Source organism: Lampetra planeri, chromosome 18, assembly GCF_965212315.1.
Source record: "Lampetra planeri chromosome 18, kcLamPlan1.2.h2, whole genome shotgun sequence".
In the NCBI taxonomy this organism is placed as follows: domain Eukaryota; kingdom Metazoa; phylum Chordata; class Hyperoartia; order Petromyzontiformes; family Petromyzontidae; genus Lampetra; species Lampetra planeri.
Genome location: NC_136124.1, coordinates 10,858,804 through 10,878,029, shown reverse-complemented (window position 1 = coordinate 10,878,029; position 19,226 = coordinate 10,858,804). Strand labels below are relative to the sequence as shown.

The following is a 19,226-nucleotide window of genomic DNA, read 5'->3' as shown; positions in this document are numbered from 1 at the left end:
TGACGCTGCTGCTGCTGCGTTGCTGGTGGTTGTGCACAAGGACAATTAACAAACAACATCAAAACAATTTCTAACAGACAACGTATTTGGGCAATCGGCCTTCTTCATAGCACATGGGAAGGGTCATTGCCTAAAACGTTGCCTATTATATGCTTGTCCTTTCAAGGCCACACACTGTGTTATTGACGAATGTGTTGGGTTTTTAAAAAAAATCTAAGAGTTCAGTTTGCTAACAATATTCAGAAAAACGTCAACGCCGAAGGTATAATAATCCTGGATTTATAATTCCCGTAGCGAATGCTATGAATTACAATCGATTATTGTGAATCTTAACACTGCTCCTGCAGTTATATTGAGCACGAATCGAATAATTAGAATAAAAATGACATTTTCGAAAGCACCGTAACAATGCAAGCCGTTGCAAGACCCCTGATCTCATACTGGCCCTATGCATTGAACTACTTAAATAACTGCTATTTGTAATATCGTAACTACCGCTACTACTGATGATGATGGGAATACACCTTCCATGGCTATTATTGACATCACTGTGCGATGATATTGCTTCTAAAACTACAGCAATGATAATTATCGTTGGGAGTTGTTTCGTCGGGCCTATGAGGAACTCTGAGCCTAGCTGCGCGGAGCCTCCGAATCGTGACCGGGTATCTGATGATTTTGGAAAACGTGCACGTTATAAATAGTGGCGAGATGTTAACTGCCTCGCCAGGTATACAGGAGGTCATGGGCTCGATCCTGACCCTGATGCCTGTATATCGGAGTTTGCATGTTCTCCTGGTGGTCGCATGGATTTTTTCCGGGTCCTCCGATTTTTTCCTTCCACATTTGGAAACGTGCATTTCGAGTATTTGGCTGCTATACATTTCCGCACGGTGATAAGCCTCTTCGTTGAGCTACCATTTGTGGCCAGGTGGGTTTGGAAAAAGAGCTACATAGCTCAGTGGGCTTTGCCTGGTAAAATAATTTTTTTTTTTATACATTATAGCTTATGCATTGTACGGCTTCGAATCGATCTCAGAGCATCTTCCTTTTCCATTGCATTCTGGGCCGTGTTTGTGTCTGTTGACTGCGACCGTCGGTTTAATCGGCATTTGTGATCCCCATGTAGGGCCTCTTCACACGCATCGAGCGCGACACCAGAGCCACAACCACCTACAAAGTGGAAGTGAGGTACTGGGTTTTGTAAATACTGTATGTGCACACACGCACTCGCACGTATCAAAACGAGACGAAAATCCGCCGTAGAGCCTTATGTGACTGTAAACTATGTTTATTTTACCAGGTAAGCTCCGCTGATCAATATAGCTGTTCTTCAGAAGCGACCTGTCCACAAATGATAGCTCAACGAAGTGGCTTATCGTCATGTGGAAATTTATATCAGCCTAATTCTCTATACGCATGATTCTAAATGTGGACGGAAAAACCGGAGAAATCCACGTGACCACGGGGAGAACATACAAACTCCAAATATACAGGCGTCAATGTCGGGATTGAACCCACAACTTCTTGCATACCAGACGAGGGAGTTAACATCTCGCCACCGTGGCGTCCCCAATAACAACAATATCAACTGGCGCGTTAAGCGCTCGTACGTGTGACGGTGTTAGTTGTTCGTGCTATGTTGGGTCGAAAGATCTCGCGACAGAACTTTGGCCAGATCACTGCGTGGCCTCGCCCAAAAGCTCAGTAATGGATCGCAACGCCGGGCCGCCCTGTTGCGTGAGCGTTGACCACACGCGTTCTCTCCCCCCGCCCGCGTCTGCGCAACCGCCCCTCAGCTTCGTGGAGATCTACAACGAGGCCGTGCGCGACCTCCTCAAGCGGCCGACGCGGCGGAGAGCGGGGTCGAACCTGCGCGTGCGCGAGCACCCCGAGCGAGGGCCCTACGTGCAGGGTGAGCAGGCCCCCGCGGCCTCACGCCCCTCTCACCTCCCGTCTCTGGCCTCCCGTGTCTGCTGATCATCCTGTCTCCCATCTCATCTCCTCATCAGCAGGTCGCCCATTTTCTGTCTCTGACATATTCTTCTGCCCCCCTCCACTTCTGTCTCCACTTCCCGTCTCCTGTTTCCTCTCACCCATGGTTTTGTCTCTTGTGTCTGTCCCCTGTCCCCTGTCTGCTGTGTTTGTATCCGTCTTCATTCCTCGTCTCCTGTCCCCCGTCTCTCGTCACTCCAAGCTCCTGGGTGGCGTCGCCTTGTCTTTGGCTGTCCGTCGCCTGTCTCCCATCGACGGTCTCCCATTCCGCTCTCTACGGCCCCCACGCAGCCTTCCGAGCGGCCGCCTGCGTTGCCCGCAGTGGCGCCACGCGCCGCCGACTCGGTCGAAACACGTCGAGTTCTCGGCGATCGTCACCGCTGAGGCTCCTCGCGGTTGTTCTCCACGGTGTTGAGGATGTCCCACGGCCGGCACGAAGGATCCTCACTCACTTTGTTTGTTGGTTTTCCTGTCGTAGACATTTCGCAATTGATTGCAGCGCCTCACAGGCAGTTGCTGACGGCGGTTCAGGTCTTAGCTCATGGTCGACACTAAGCCGCATCCGCTGCACAACGTCCAGAACGGAGACCGCACGACGTGTGACAACGCAACGCCCCGACCCGCTGCTTTGAAGCCCCCGCGGGGTTGACGCTGTCCCCCTGCCTCGCTGTGTGCGTGCTGCTCCCTCGCCAGGTCTCTCGCGTCACCTCGTGTCCTCCTACGACCCCGTGGCCAAACTCATCGGCGACGGCAACGCCAACAGGTCAGAGGCGCTCTCCCACGCCTGCCGGTAGTAACCTATAGCACCTGTTATTGTTATTTTAAAAAGCATTTTTTTGTACGGAATTGCTAAACGCAAGCAAAGGACGGCACAATCGAAGTTGGAAGTGACAAGGAGTGTAGCACGTGCATTCAATCTATCGCGGTTATTACTATTACTATTGTAAGAGATTGGGGAATGAGAACGATGGGGGCAGCGAATTCCAGAGTGGGGCAGTGTGAGCCAAGAAGCAGAATAGGGAAGTGTTGTGATCTGCGGAGTGGCGAGTGAGTGGACGAGCGGGATGAGTGAGTAGGTGAGGAGTGAGTGCTTGCTGCCCGCTGTGTAGGTGGTCGAAAGCGGTGTGGATGTTGTGGCATGGTGGTCGTCTACCCAACCATTGTTAACTTTTTATTTTACCATTTTTATTTGACCAGGTAAGGCCCACTGAGCTGTATGGCTCTTTTTTCAGAAGTCACCCGTCAACAAATGACAGCTCAACAAAGCGGCTTATCACCGTGTGGAAATGTATAGCGGTGGCCAAATAAACGCGTGACGTCGATTCTAAATGTGGAGGGGAAAAACCGGAGGACACGGAGAAAAATCCACACGACCAAGGGGGGCCAACACGCACACTCCAAATATAGATCGTGCAGACTCGTTCCTGCTCGGCTTCCGAGGTGTGGCGAGCTCGGGGGCAATCAAGGGTGGGTTGCTCGCAGGTGGATTGCACGTGAATCAAATAATAAATTTGAATGCCCCCGAGAGAGCGAGAACCATGAACCGTGCACACTGTACACCACGCAGAGCTCCTAACGTGCTGCAGACCGAACGGCACGGACCGTGAGCGTCACACCACGCGCTGTAGAGGAAGGTTATTGAGTGCGTGTGCTTGCTTGTGTGCGCGTGTGGTGCAAGCCACCCACCCCCTCGTGTGCCGTGCCGACCTTCCTAATTTGATGCTCGCCAACAGCACTTCTTTCCCCAAGAAGTCTGCTATGGCTATATGGGGTATCTTTGCCTTTGGGGAGCGGTGGTGTAGTGGTTAGCGTGCGCTGCGCTATGAACCCAGCCACACGAAGTTTGATTCCTGGTCCTGGGCATCCCCCAGGTCGACTTGGCCTCAAATGAGTACCTGGGCTTGATGTGTAAACATCACAACTCAGGATACAAACACAGCCACGCATGATATGGTACCGGTCACCCATACCAACAGTCTGTTAAGGCTATACGGGGGATCTTTGTGTGTGTGTGTATATATGGGGAGTGGTAGCGTAATGGTTAGCACGCTGCGCTACGAACTTGGTGACCCGAGTTCAATTCCCGCTCACATCCACCACCAAGGACGATTATCTGAACTGGTCCTGGACCTCACCTACGTTGGCTCAGCCTCAAATGAGTACCCAGTGCAGTGTGTAAATATAACAACTAGGGAGACAAAGGCGGCTGGATGTGGTGTTGGCCACCCACCCCCTCGTGTTGCCGTGCCGGCCTTCATAGGTGCTCGCTAACAGCACTTGCCCCAACAGTCTGTCAAGGCTATACGGGCGATATTTGTCTTTGTGTGCGTGTGTCTGCCTCAGGATGATCGCGAGCACCCACGTGCACGAAGCCAGCAGCCGCTCCCACGCCATCTTCACCCTCCACTTCACCCAGGTTAGCGCGGTTGGCTGCGTACGGTGCGAAAGAAGTTCAGCGTAGGCACAGGCGCGCTCGCTCCTCGCGGGAAGCTTCTGGCGGTGGCTGTCGAGTGTGCAGGCGGCGCGACCGCACCCGGGCCCAACGCTTCGGAGGCACCCGGGCGCCGGGGCTACGAAGTGCAGGGAAGGCCGCGGGGCGAGCGCTGTCGGTGGGGGCCGGAGGTGCCGGCTTTGGCGTAGGCGGCGTAGCAATCTGCCGAGTCCGGTGGCAGGTAAAAGTTGAAACTCTGGAGGGTCGAGTCCTGCGGTCGGGCGGCCGCGATTGGAGGGCGCGCGTCACGCGACTTGCTCACGTGACACAGAGACGCCTCGGCCGTACACGCGTGCAGAACGCGCCATCGGCGGCACGCGGAGCCGAGCGGTGAGAAGGCGATAACGGTGGACCAGAGTTGGGGGGGGCGGAGGAGGCCCCCTTTAATTCCTGGAAGCAGGGCCCATGCCAACCGCGCCACCGCCGCGGGTGGCGCTGGGAGACTCTCACGGCGTGGCTTTGTTGCAGCGGCGGTTGAAAGGGTGCCACTGAGACGCGGGCAAGTCTTAGCGGCGGGGACGGATTTGACGACGATGCTGTATCCGTGTCCGCCCCTCCCCCCCGCCTCCGCCTCGTGTGCTGCTTTAGTTTTTCCCATTGCAAGTGGAGACCGCCGATCACCGGGTTCTCGCTCGGACACGTTCACTCGGTCGATGGTCTCAGCCAAGCAGCCAATGACTGCACTAAACAAACCGTCAAATTTTACAACTTATTTTATAGGCTTGGCAAAGATTAAAACAGACAAATCAGATGCGTCGTTGGATTCTTATAGGAGTTTGTTAGAAATGTCCAGAACTCGAACAGCAAACTTAAGCCATGTATAGATAGTATCCTTGGAATTCTGTCGAAATACCCAAAACTCAACATAATTGAAGTGACATTTTCAACATTCTTAGGATTCAGTGGAAACACCCAGAACTCGGATAACCAAAGTGACACCTTTCGGATGTTATGATTAAATTATGAACAAGCAACCACATTTAAATAAGCCCAAGGATTCTACTGGGCGAGTGGAAGGAACGGCTTGCACCAGCTTCCACGGCTGTCTTGTTTTTCTCGCCTCAGACCCAAAAAAACAAAATGATAAACTAAACAATTTTAATATACCAGGTAAGACCCACTGACCTGGCTGCCACAAATGATAGCTCAACGAGGTGGCTTATCGCATGGAAATTTACAGTGGCCGAAATACTCTTAAACACGTGATGTTGATTCGAAATGTGGAGGGAAAAACCGGAGGACCCAGAGAAAAATCCACACGATCACGGAGAGAACCACACCCAAACTCCAATCTATACAGCAGGCGTCAGGGCCGGAATCTAACCCACGACCTCTTGCATACCAGGCGAGGTAGTTAACATCTCGCCACCGTGGCGCCCCTGACTTGCCCAGGATTCATGAAACGTCAAAGGCTCGAGCAACCAAAAACGCAACTGAATAGCATCATCAAGGAATTCGGGGCGGGGGGGGGAGAAACGGCTTCCGCCGGCCCCCACAGGATGCCTTGCTTCTCCTCTCCTGGCCGCTGAAGCGCCAGCACGCGGAGCCACGTGAGGTGCGCGGGGGCCTGCCGAGTGCCTGTAGCTGGAGGGGCGCCCTCCACAGTGCCGGCGGCCGCGGCTGTTGAGCTCGCGCCAGGGCGGGCGCGACCGCCCGCAGCTGAGGATTCGTTGCGCTGAGTGGCAACTCGATAAGCGGCGGCTGCTCCCTCTTATCAGTGCCGCCCCACGGCCCCTGACAAGCCCGGGCTTGCACTTCGCGCGCGAGAGAGGGGGGTTTGAGCCCCTTCCTCCCTACTCCCGCCGTTGACCGGGCGCCACTTGCGGGAAACAAGCGTTGGGGTTCGAGGGGGCAGTGTTAAGGTTGATGCGTGTGATTCGTGCGTCGAATCGCCACGCGTTACAATTTATTGTAATTCGTGTAAAGGATATCGCTTATGTGTAGAAGTCACCATTTTAGGCTACTGCAACGAACAGGCCGGAGTACACAAGATGAGAATATATGACACTCTGTTTGGCATTTGACTTGTTTATGGTATGTAAAGCTGGTGAACTGCCATCAGTTAACAAATTAACAACTTAATAAACAGATAATGGGTTGCTTCATTGATAAAAATAATAATGCTTTAGTTCATCGACTTCTGGGCCGTCTGGACCAATGCTTTCCGTAGCATTTCCTTATTAAGCAGCAAAAAAACCCTGCACCGGTTTCAACTTTTAGGTCTCATGGGATCGGTGTTTTTTTGTTTGTTATCGTACTCAAGAATTTTCACTTCGAACTTTTATCTGGCCCTCCCAGACCCCCTCAATCCCCTTGGGAATGGTCCCATTGCCCTTGTTCGCAATGTACGTGCCGGCCTCAGAGGCAGATTGGAGGAGGCACCTGTTGCCAGTAGCCCGAGGCCCTCCGGGTCAGTGCGTAAAGAAGCGTGGATTCAGAGAACCACACGCAGGTTGGATGCAAACAGTATTGACCGTTAAGGATTCGTAGGCGGGTCTGCGGTAGGACACGTCCACAGAGAAGGGATTACGACCAGTGGGTCAGACTCTGAATCGGAATCGGAATCTTTTATTTCTCCTGGAGAAATCCGATGGGCTACGAAACTCTTTTTCACGGACGTCCAGTAGGGACAGGTCAGAAAGTTACAAGAACAAACAGTACAACAACAACAAACAGTACAACAACGAGAACGATCGGAGTGCAAAGTGTAGGAAAGGAAAAAGCAAATCGCTTACTTAAAATAATGGCAGAGTGGTGGCCAAAGAGAGGGTGGAGCGATGAGCTCGGCCTGAGTGCAGGACCGTTCGCGGTGGCGACACCTCGGTTGAGGCCTTCATTCAGCAGGGGATACACCATGGCCCCGTGGCGATGACGGCGATGACGACGATGACGACGATGAAGATCGGTGACCGCCGTCGCTGACTGCCCGTTGCCCTTGCTTGGGCGATGCTGCTGTTGAGCGTAAATGACGATTTTGTCAAAGTAGGGAAATGAGACAGCGGGAGGCACACGGGGCCCCACCCTGTCGGCACACAATGAGGGCGGCCTCAGCAGCGGAGACACCTGGCACTGGGGCGCCGATAGCCGCCACTCTCGTGCTTTAAAGGGCCCCTGAGAACAAAAGGGCCCACGCCCAGAGGTGTTCACTGCGGTGAATGAGCACATTCCTACGTACATCCCGATGGCTAGAATTGCTTAATATTCTAGGCCGTCTTATCAGTCCATGCGTCCATCAGTCGGTCGGTCTCACGGTCTTCAAGATCCTCCACGGACTCGCCCCTGCCTGCCTCTCATCCCGCTCTGTGCTCCCCTCCACACTCTGTCCGCTCCAGCAGCCAAGGTTTTCTCTGTCGGAGTTCCCAGTCAACCTTCATTCAGTGGGGGGTCACTTATGCTCTTATGCTGCCCCCAGGGTCTGGGACATCTTTTCCCCCCGGCCATCCATTCTGCTCCTCCACCGCCCTCCTCTCCCCTGCCCGTAAGGATCGTGAATTTAAGAACCGTTCGGTGCCGCAACCTACCCGACTCAATCTGAGACGCATTGTAGAATTCGGCACCGAGCATTTGATGGAAACATCCCCTACTTTGTGGGGACAATTTAAGACTAAACTATTGAGTGTCCCTAAGGGCGGCGGAAGTGAACACGACGACCCAGCGTGCCGGGCTGCTTTGTGTCCCATCCCTCGGGCTCATTAAACCGGGCCTGGCCAGACTAGTCCCGAACTCCGTGGAATGCCTCCGTAGCCCTGTTGTGCCCCGTTGTACAATGGGGTCTCCAGCCAAAGGAGCCGTTACTGCCGCAGGTTCCTTTATTTCCTGGGCTGCACGAGAGTGGGGGGCCCCCCCCGGCTGGGTGGCCGGTGTACGGAGCCAATTGGATTGTTAATGAGCGGGGAGTTGGCGACCCTCGGGCTTGGGTGGAGATCCTCTTCATCGGAGCCTAAATGATGGGGATCAGGGAAGTAATGAGCCGAGTGCCCCCCCACCCACCACCGCCCCCCCACCCCACCACCGCCCCCCCCACCCCCGCCCCCCCACCCCACCACCCCCCCCCACCACCGCCCCCTCCACCCCACCACCGCCCCCCCACCCCACCACCCCACCCACCACCGCCCCCCCACCCCACCACCGCCCCCACCCCACCACCGCCCCCCCCACCCCCGCCCCCCCACTCCACTACCCCCCCCCACCACCGCCCCCTCCACCCCACCACCGCCCCCCAACCTCCGCCCCCCCACCCCACTAACCGCCCCCTTCACCCCACCACCACCCCCCCACCCCACCCCCGCCCCCACCCCCCCCCCCCCGTTTGTCCTAATGACAGGATGCGTGGACCAAAACAAAACACGATTTTAATGTAAAAGCTGGCATGCAGTTACAGGGTCTCGGCCGAAGCCTCGCTAATAGCGGGCGTGCGGCGAGTAGCCGAGTAAAAACCGATCCTCGACGCGAACGCTGCAGTACGTGCAGTCGTATCGGGGCTGTGAGAATCGAGTACATCTCCGTGCAAAATCGATGCGACCGTTTTCATTCAGACCAATGTTCGGGATGAATGAGACGACGCAACTGGGGGCAATGAGATGGTTCAGATGAGACGGCGCTTACAAGACGGAATCGATGATGAGGTTTCTGGACTATAGACGAGACGTACCGGTGTCTGATGGAGTCTTCAAGATCTATCACTCCTGCCGTCGAGTTCCAGTGGCTATTCCCCACGTCTCTGTGTGTGCGGCACAGTCGCCGTGGCGATGTCACTTCGTGGCGAATGGCGCCGGGTATTGGTATGGGTCGCTGTCAATATGACGGAGAGGCCAGGACTTCGGGTCTCGCTTTACGTACCTTCGGTCTTCATGCTTGCGGTCGGCAAGGACCTTCACGAGGGTGTGTGCAGGCCTCCGTAAGGCTACTTGTGCAAGGAGCTAAATCCGATACCCGTGCGCCTTTATCGTGTGTTAAGATTGTCTTTAAACTCACGGAGCTTCAGTTTAACAGGGACAATAATCAAGCCAGGCGGCGTCACCTTCAAAATAGCTTGAATGCTGAGTGACACCCAATGTGCGTGTGTATTCAACAAGCATTTCCCATGTAGCCTCTATGGACCGTGGGGGCAAGCGCCGGTAACGAGCGCCTCCTAAGGCCGGCGTGGTGCGGCAACATCGGCTACACCACCACCACCCCCTTGGCTAACGGTGCTTCTCCCCCAGTGTTGCTTAAACTCTGTGCGAGGGGGGGGGGGTCGTTGTCTTGGTTGTTTAGTGTGCACGTGTCGACTTGTGAGTGTGTAATTGCAACGGGAAGCGGTTGCGCAATGGTTAGCACGCTGCGCTACGAACCCAGCGACCCGAGTTCGATTCCCGCTCACGGCCAACACCGGTGACGATTATCTGAACCGGTCCTAGGCCTCCCCTAGGTTGACTCAGCCTCAAATGAGTACCTGGTGCGATGTGTAAACATCGCCACTGGGGAGATGAAGGCGGCCGGGCGTGTTGCTGGCCACCCACCCCCTCGTGTGCCGTGCCGGCTTCCAAAGTCGCTCGCTAACAGCACTTGCCCCAACGGTCTGTTAAGGTTATACGGGGGGGACCTTTGTCTTTTGTTTGTGTGTAAATGCAGGCAAGCCTGCACAACAACCTGCCTTCGGAGATCGTCAGCAAGATCAACCTCATTGACCTGGCGGGAAGGTGAGTAAACGGCGTCAAATTCCGATTCCCCTTGCTAGATATGCGACTCATACTCGCGATTGCCGCCTTTCTTACAGGAACATTTTATTTTTATTCTTTTGTTCCAGTCCTTTTAGGCCGTTGGGCCACAATCGTTTTTGTTTCTCTCCGCTTGTTTACCCAGGACAACCTCACTTCTCGGGAGGGTCCTGCCAAGTTTTCACAGTGGGGGAGAGATGGTTGCTGGGTAAACTCCAGTGGAGTAAATTTGCGGCGTCGTTTTCGAATTTGGAGAATGTGGACCCCGACGCCGGCGGCGCGTTGCCCGACTCCCGCGACTTACGTCCGGGGATTGCCAGAAAGGGTAAAACCTATTCCTATATTTGATACTGGCGAGGGAGTTCCCATGATACGTCAGGGGATCTCTAACGCCAGTGGTTATTATTAATATTACGGTATTAATCGGGGTGGCCCCTGGATTCGAACCGTGAACCTCTGCAGCCAGCGGCGTACGTGCTTCCGCCGGGGAGCTTCACGTTCCCTTCACTGCCGTCCCCTGGCAGTGGTCGTCCCATGTCCGATTGTCCGTCCCACGTCCGATTTGTCCGTCGCTGCGTCTATCAACGAGACGGCTGTAACGATACGAACCCGGAGTCCCAAGTTAAATTCCCGCTCGCGGGCAAGTCTCAGTGACGATTATCTGAACCGGTTCTGGGCCTCCCCGAAGTCGAATCGGCCTCAAATGAGTACCTGGTGCGGTGTGTAAACATCGTCACCGGGGAGATGAAGGCGACTGGACCTGGTGCTGGCCACCCACCCCCTCGTGTGCCTTGCCGGCCTTCATAGGTGCTCGCTTTCCAGCACTTGCCCCTACAGTCTGTGAAGGCAACGCGGACGCTACATATAAAGCATCCACTTTGTCTGCTACTTTGACCGTCGCTGCGTCTGTCCACTGAGACGGCTGCAACATTACGTCGCTTCCATGGAAAATGTTCCGCATTGCGACGACCATGAAGAAGCTGGAAGTCCCGTAGCTCGTGATTCCGGCCGGACATTGCGCCGGCAGAACTCCTCCATCAGCAAAATGCAGTGCCCAGAAGACGACGGCAAGCGTAAGCCTGAGGTCGATTGATCCTCACACCGGGGCACAACGCTGGCCTTGGTTCAACGTTGCCACAAGCACGATAGGAAAAAAATGCCACATCCAGACTTATGTTTTCAGAACGGAAAAATATTTATCGGCATCGTCATTCGCAGGCATCGTTATCGTCATCTTCAGCAGCAGCAGCAGCAGCAGCTCCACCACCACCAGTGTCGTGAGCAGTAGTAGTAGGAGAATCATAGTCATCATAGTCATCATAGTTATCATTATCAGCAGCAGCAGCAGAATCATCAGCAGTGACAGGATTATAGCAAGTAGGTCATAAGCGGCAGCAGCAGAACTATCTTCATCCTCATCATCTGCAGCAGCAACAGCGTCATCAGTAGATGCAGCAGCAGCAGCAGCATCTCAGCAGCAGAATAATCAGCAGCAAAAGAATCATCAGCAGCATCATCCCTTTCAGAAATGATTCCGAAGAGCGATTCCCAGTTCACGCAGCCGAAGCACCGCAGTCGCTTGTCCCAGGGACAAGACGTTTCGGAGCGGACAAACCACAGCAATTTAGCAAATCGTGGTGAAATACTTTTCAGAGGTGACAAGAACCCCCCACATCCGAACAACAGAAAGGGCTCTGAAGGCAATGGATGGCCGTGCCTTTGCCAGCGTCCCGGTTGTTATGTGGGATGCATGCCGGTGGGGGAGTGCATCGTAAATTACATCGGCCGACTGGCGTAACAATCAATATTGGTTTGCTTCTTGTTTGTCGAAGGCATTTGCTTACAGACTCGGTAGCGTCCCTCCCCCCCACCACCACCTCCTCCTCCTCCACACATCGCGCCTTAGCAACCGAAAGCTTCGTCCCCCAATCGCCGGCACCCACAAACTGTGCAAACAGACGCGGTAATTCTGTTAGGTGCCGGGGCAGTAAAACTTGCCTGGAGTTGAAAGTTCTGGGAGGAGGAGAGGGTGGGAGGGATGAGGAGGGAGGAGGAGGGTGGCTTGGGTTGAGCAATTGCTTGTGTTGGAGAGCTGCACCTGCACTCACTGCCAAGGAGGCCTAGGTTTGAGTCCGGGTTTTCAGCCAGCTGTGGCTGGACCCGGTTCTCTCTCGCGTTCACGAGGTGGCGATTTCTACCACCGCCACGAGGCTTGCACGGGTAGTCAAGCGTCGATTGGTTCGTCGGTCCAAATGGATTGCCACATTCACAGACACATGCGTCTATTACATCTTCCACTTGGGACAATCGTACAAACGAGACGTGAATGTTCCTGTCAGGCTACTGGAATCGGCAATAATGCCTGTAGAGACAAGATCAATGAAGAAACACTGCAAATGAGATGGTCAAAGCGAGACGGTGCTGAATCTTGAACTAAATTGAATCCAGGCCACAGCTGACGTGGAGAGGGATACCTGTGATCTGGTCTTAAGATGCCCCCTTCGGTAAACCCACACTGGCCTGCGTGGTGAAGTATGGTCGAATAACCAAAGTGACTGTCATGCACTACAAACCCGGGCACCGCGGTGGTGAGATGCTAACTCCCTCACCTGGTATACAGGAGGTCGTGGGTTCTATCCCGATCCTGATGCCTGCTGCTGTATATTTGGAGAATGTCTCCCTGTGGTTGCGTAGATCTTTTCCGAGTCCTCCAGTTTTTCTCTCCACATTTGGAATCCACGTGCGTTTAGAGAGTATTTGACTGCTCTACATTTGCACGTGCTAAGCCACTTCGTTGAGCTATCATTGTGGCCAGGTCACTTCTGAAAAAGAGATAAAAGCTGAGTGGGTCCTACCCGGCAAAATTAACATAGCAGTAGTTAGTACCTCAGTTCGATCCCTGCTCACGGCCAACACCAGTGACGATTATCTGAACCATTCCTGGGCCTCCCCTAGGTCGACTCAACCTCAAGCTAGCACCTGCGCATTTGTGATGGACAGGACTCATAAGAGGCGTAAGCGAGTGCGATGTGTAAACATCGCCACGAGGGAGACAAAAGTGGCCCACCTCATCCCGTGCCGACCTTCAGCGGCACTTGCCCCAACAGTCTGTTGAGGCCGAACGGGTGATCTTTGTCTTTGGAGGCCTTCGTCCAGCAGTGGATTGACAAAGGGATGTGATAATTGTTTTTTTACCCTTCTATCTGGCAACAAAACTGACACCTTTTTTTACAAGGAGTCATGTTTGCATAGACCACAATACCTACAGTCATAATGCAAATATGACTCTTTGTAAAAAAAGGTGTCAGTTTTGTTGCCAGATAGAAGGGTAAAAAAACAATTATCATATTTTTTACTGGCAAATGAGGTTCCAATGGTGTAAAGGATGTGAATGTTTATTTTGTGCTGCATATTCGGCGTGTAACGGCTCGCTCCCCAGCGGTTCGATTGCCAAGTGTTCGGAAAGCCGCGATAACAACCCGGCGATCTGTTCTTGCTTCGATGGTGGCCGTCTCATTCGTATAATTTGTCATTATTTACATCTCGTTTTTACATTTTATTTCCTCCTTTTAAGCGGAAAATTTCCACAAAAGCGTGGAGATCCGAAGCGTCTGTCGCGAGTGCGGGAATCGATGATATTTTACAATCGACGTGTCCATACATCGTTGCGTGCCAGATACATAGTCGGTGTACAAGTATGCACGCAGCGTACACATAAACTTAACGCACGCGTGCCAGCTCACCAAACCGGCATTTAACGCACATTAATTTACCTTTTAGTGTCAACGATTAATAAACGTTGAGGGCCCGACCGTCTTTACGTTGAAACCTACTGAGAGATGCGACCACCAACCGACCCCCCCCATTGCAAACGCGGCATCGCCGCCACTTCATTGGCATCCGCTCTCAGGGATCCGTCGAGTGTTTGTTGAAAGTACGCGTTCGATCCAGCGTGTCATTGGAAGGAACTTGCGCAGATTTTTTTAAGACAAATTATTTGCTGCTGCTGCTGCTGTTGCTTTGACAGTGGTGCACAATCACCGATTAATGATAATAAAAAAAACTCAACACATTCATCGCTAACGCTGTGGTGCCTTGACATAAGAATATATAATAGGCGACGTTTTTGGCAATATTCTTTGGTTCTTTCGGTAAAGTCACGTATAAAGATAAAATAATAAATTAAATAATAGCATACGACGTTTCGATTGCAACACAAGCAATCATCATCAGGTATAATGAAATAGCGACATAAAATCTAACCAGAAAACTATAGACAGACATATAAGCAGACAGATATCACCAAGATACATAGAGAGAGCAACACAGGAACAGAGAGTGGTGATCGTCTCTGTGGGGTGGCCTTAAATAGACAGAGGGGGGCGGAGGCAGCGAGAGGGAGGGGTTAGAGACAAAATTTGCATGTCAATGAGTACGAGGAGACGCGTAGAGAAGTACGCAGGCTTAGAGGGAGAAAGAAACACACTAAAATTAAATAACCTAGCAAAGTATCGAAATGTTATGTAAAACGACACAGAGAGTCGGTCAACACACAATTAACGCATAGCCTGGTCGATTACGTATTTCAAAGATTGCTAAGTTAGAATTTAAGTGTGAAAATTCCAAAGAAAGACAAAAGATAAAAACAAGAGGAACGGAGACACACAGACAGAGCAGAACCTAAGACCGACAAAAAACGAGTGTTGACAGAAAAAATTACACTAAATATACAGGCAGAGAGAGAGAACAAAAAACCCAGAGAGAGAGAAAAAAGGTAAACTTGGAACTTCCCCGTAGAAGTGGTTCAATCTTAATTTTGGAGCTACGGGGAAGTTTTTGGCAATGGCTCTTCTTCGTAGCACTTTAATTATCTGCAAAATGAATAATTTATGCACTATGTAGAAGGTACATTTCCCGAAACGTCGCCTATTATATATTTATTGTTCCTTTTCATGCCACACACAGTGTTATTGACCAATGCGTTGAGTGTTTTTTTCTCCCCTTTCAGAGTTAAGGTTCTTTGAGTTGACGGTCCCTGTGTTGCACTGGCCCCTAGTGGTCAATGCTGGGAATTGGTACCAATACCAACACGTGGGTTGAGGTGGCTCCGTTGTCACAACTTGCCTTGCGAATCTCAGCGGTGACAGAGTCGCTCATCAGCTGGTCCAAGTGTCGCTCAATAAATATGCACTCGGAGTGGCCTCTGCGCTGCACGTGGCCTCTCAATGAGACGAGACAATGGTTCTCTACCGTATCGCACAACCTGTGCACGGGGGCCATGTTCAGAAAGCTGAACTGAGCTCCTGGAGATTGCCCCCCCCCCCGTTCAACTCGTGACAATGCCCACAGCGGCACATAGCGTAAACACCGTGCTGGCCACCCACCACCTCGTGTGCCGTTCCGGCCTTCGTAGGTGCTGCTCGCTAACAGCACTTGCCCCAACAGTCGGTTAAGGCTACACGGGGGATATTTGTCTTTGTGTGTGCATTGACAGCGAGAGAGCGGACCCCAACTACAACAAGGAGCGCATCACCGAGGGCAGCAACATCAACCGCTCGCTCGTCACCCTGGGCAGCGTCATCTCTGCCCTGGGTCAGCGACTTGTCGCAGCACGCACAACGAGCGCGGAGCCAGCTCCCAAGCACCATCCACCTTCAAGCAGCAGCTCCAGGCCCTCACCTGATCAGGCCCTCACCTGTTCAGTCATCAGTCTCTAGCCCGTCCAGGCCCTCACCCATCCAGACTCTCACCTGTCGAGGCCCTCACCTGTCAAGGCTCTCACCTGTCCAGGCCCTCACCTGTTCAGTCATCAGTCTCTCACCCATCCAGGCCCTCAGCCGTCCACGCTCTCACCTGTACAGGCTCTCATCTGTTCAGGTCCTCACCTATTCAGGCCAGCACACGAATGACTTTCTTGTACTGTGCACTATTATCGTGTGTTTGTATTGTTGTTGTTGTTGTAACATTCTTACCCACCCCTCCTGGACGTCTGTGAAAAAGAGCTTTATAGCTCATCGGATTCCTCTAGCATAAACAAATATCCTGATTCTAACAGCCCCGCCTCCGCCTCCGTCTCCCCCCACATGCCCTCCCGGTACAGCGGAGAACGCAGCTCTGGGTGGTGGCGGCGGCGCAGCAGCAGCCGACGCGTGGGGGGCGGCGCTGAGCGAGCCGGAGTCGGGCAAGCTGAGGGGGCCGTCCGCCGGTGGGGGGCGGTCCAGGCCGGGGGGCCCCGCGCGGAGGGGGGGCCGCCTGTGCCACGTGCCCTACCGGGACTCGGTGCTCACGCGGCTGCTCAAGGACAGCCTCGGCGGGAACTCGCGCACCGTCATGATCGCCAGTGAGTGGTCGTGGTGTGTGTGTAGTAGTGGAGTGTGTGTGTGTAGTAGTGGTGTGTGTGTGGCAGTGGTGTGCGTGTGTGTGTGGCAATGGTGTGAGTGTGTGTGTGTAGTAGTGGTGTGTGTGTGTAGTAGTGGTGTGTGTGTGTGTGTAGTAGTGGTGTGTGTGTGTGTGTAGTAGTGGTGTGTGTGTGTGTTCATGACGGTGCCAGCAGTGGTCCTGGCGGTGGAGGTAGCTGCAGCAGCGGTAGTGGTTTTGTTGCTGTGGTGGCCGTGGCGGTGCTGGTGGTGGCGGTGTTCATGGTGGTGGCGGTGTTCATGGTGGTGGCGGCGGTGTTGGTTGTGGTGGTGTTGGTGGTGGTGGAGGCAGCGGTGGTGGCGTTGATGGTGGTGTTGGTAGTGGTGGTGGCGGTCGTGTTGGTTGTGGCAGTGGTGTTGGTGGTGGCGGCGGCGGCAGTGGTGGTGGCGGCGGCGGCGGCAGTGGTGGTGTTGGTGGTGTTGGCAGTGGTGGTGGTTGTGTACTCCCAGGGCCTCAGTGTCCACCTCTGCTCCTTGCAGCTGTGTCCCCGGCGTGCAGCTCGTACGGGGAGACGATGAGCGTGCTGCGCTACGCAGCGCGCGCCAAGAACATCGTCAACCGACCCAAGATCAACGAGGTGCGATCCCTCTCACCGTGCCAAGCCGGCAACACCGAGATCCTGGGTTCCATTCCGGCGATTCGGCCGCTGCCCACGGCTGAACCGGGTTCTCGCGTGACCCGAGTTGATGGTGCCAGCCCGGTCGTCAACGATGCCACGAACAGCCCACGGCATTCAGTTTGGAGCATTCCTTCATTGAGATAGATTCCATCTCTGAGTAATCGCAGTGGTTGAGCGGGCGGGTGAGAAAGTGTCTCTGCTGCTGCTTGCTGTGTGAACCAGTGCTCACTTGAAGGGACCTCAAGAGGTGGCTCTGTGGTGTCCACTTGTGCAGGCCGTGACATGACACCGGTCGCACAATTGGGACAAAATTCAGGAAAAAGACTACGAAAAAACGTGGAAAACAGCTTTCCTGCCCGCTATTACCTACCTGGGTGACATGGTGGCGAGTGTTTAACTGCCTCGCCAGGTATACAGGAGGTCGTGGGTTTGATCCCGACCCTGACGCCTGCTGTATATTTGTAGTTTGCATGTTCTCCCCGTGGTCGGGTGGATTTTTCTCCGGGTTCTCCGGTTATTCTCTCCTCATTTATCAACAAGCGTTTAGAGTATTTGGCTCCTGCCATACATTTCCATGTGATAAGCCACTTAGTTGAGCTTTCATCTGTGACAGCCAGTTCGCTTCTGAAAAAGAGATATATAGCTCAGTGGGCCTTACTTGGTAAAACAAAAAGAATGTGTTTGTTTGTTTAGTATCTCCTGCTGTGAAGTGAACAGTTGTTTAGCCCCTCCCCGTGCGGTACGGCAGTCGTGGGTGTGTGTAAGCTCACCATCGGAAGCGGCGATTTCAAGTTCTGCTTGGCGGTTGATTTGGTGCCCCATTACCCACCTGTCCAAGCGGCACTGATTTGCGGGGAAGTCAGTGGCGGTTGTCCTATGGAAAGAACTTGTATTGGTTCACCGGCCCCTTAAGCCATCATCCAGTCAAGCCCTTGGACCTGAAGTTGCGTATGTGCGTGTGTGCGCGTGTGTGTGCGCGTGTGTGTGCGTGGGGAGCGGTGGTATAGCGGTTCGGCACACTGCGCTATGAACCTGGCGACCGAGTGCGATTCCCACTCGTGGCCAACACCAGAGACGATTATCTGAACCGTCCGTGGGCCTCCCCTAGGTCGACTCAGCCTCAAATGAGTACCTGTGTAAATATCACCACTGGGGAGTCAAAGGCGGCCGGGGATGGTGTTGGCCCCTCCACCCCCTTCGTGTGCCGTCCCGGCCTTCATAGGTGCTACTCGCGAACAGCACTTGCCCCAACAGTTTGTTGAGGCTTTACAGGGGATCTTTGTCTTTGTGCGTGTGTGAACGTACGTGGCTGTGACGCGCGTGTGCCCTCGCGCTGTGCAGGACCCCAACGTGCGCATCATCCGCGAGCTCCGACAGGAGGTGGACCGGCTCAAGGCCATGCTGCTGAGTGTGGAACCGGTCAGTGCACGTTTTGGGCACGCATCACCATCATCATTGTCATTGGCGACAGCAGTATGTATGTGTGTATGTTGAACTTCTTTCGCACCGTACGTAGCCAACCGTGCTAATCGGAGGTGCGGGAGAAGGTCAACAAACTAAACACAACAAGCAGTTCTAAAGAAATTAGTTTTCAATCTAAATTATTTAAAAGTGCATAGCTCCAATGGCTTCCTAATATCGGAGAGAAGAGCGTTCCAGACGGCCGCAGAAGCGCATCTGAAAGCGCGCAATGCAGCATCATCAATATTATAACTATAATAATAACATATTCTTGGTTCTTTCGGTAAAGTCACGTAGAAGGGAAATAATAATAATAAAATAATAGTAATATTGTTTTATACTTATATTATTTTATTATTTCCCTTCTACGTGACTTTACCGAAAGAACCGAGAATATGAATCCCTGCAGTCACGAAAGCTTTAAATCAAGATATAATAATAACGTTTTATTTAAATATTGCCACGCTCATTGACGCCGGTGGCATCTCGGAGGGCTTCGCACGCGATGAGCGACTCGCATCACATCTCGGCACACTTGACAGGG

The 19,226-nt window shown here is 53.2% G+C and overlaps 1 protein-coding gene across 1 annotated transcript in view; it reads left to right on the top strand.

The window, feature by feature from the left end:
- Window positions 1-19,226, top strand: part of LOC144723746 (kinesin-like protein KIF16B) — a 90,416-nt gene that overhangs the window by 51,002 nt on the left and 20,188 nt on the right. Inside the window, exons 6-14 of the mRNA XM_078602678.1 lie at window positions 1,130-1,191; window positions 1,800-1,915; window positions 2,689-2,758; window positions 4,339-4,411; window positions 10,100-10,167; window positions 15,680-15,777; window positions 16,286-16,525; window positions 17,082-17,179; window positions 18,563-18,640. Of these exons, the coding sequence (XP_078458804.1) occupies window positions 1,130-1,191; window positions 1,800-1,915; window positions 2,689-2,758; window positions 4,339-4,411; window positions 10,100-10,167; window positions 15,680-15,777; window positions 16,286-16,525; window positions 17,082-17,179; window positions 18,563-18,640 (903 nt within the window). The remainder of the gene's footprint in view (window positions 1-1,129; window positions 1,192-1,799; window positions 1,916-2,688; window positions 2,759-4,338; window positions 4,412-10,099; window positions 10,168-15,679; window positions 15,778-16,285; window positions 16,526-17,081; window positions 17,180-18,562; window positions 18,641-19,226) is intronic.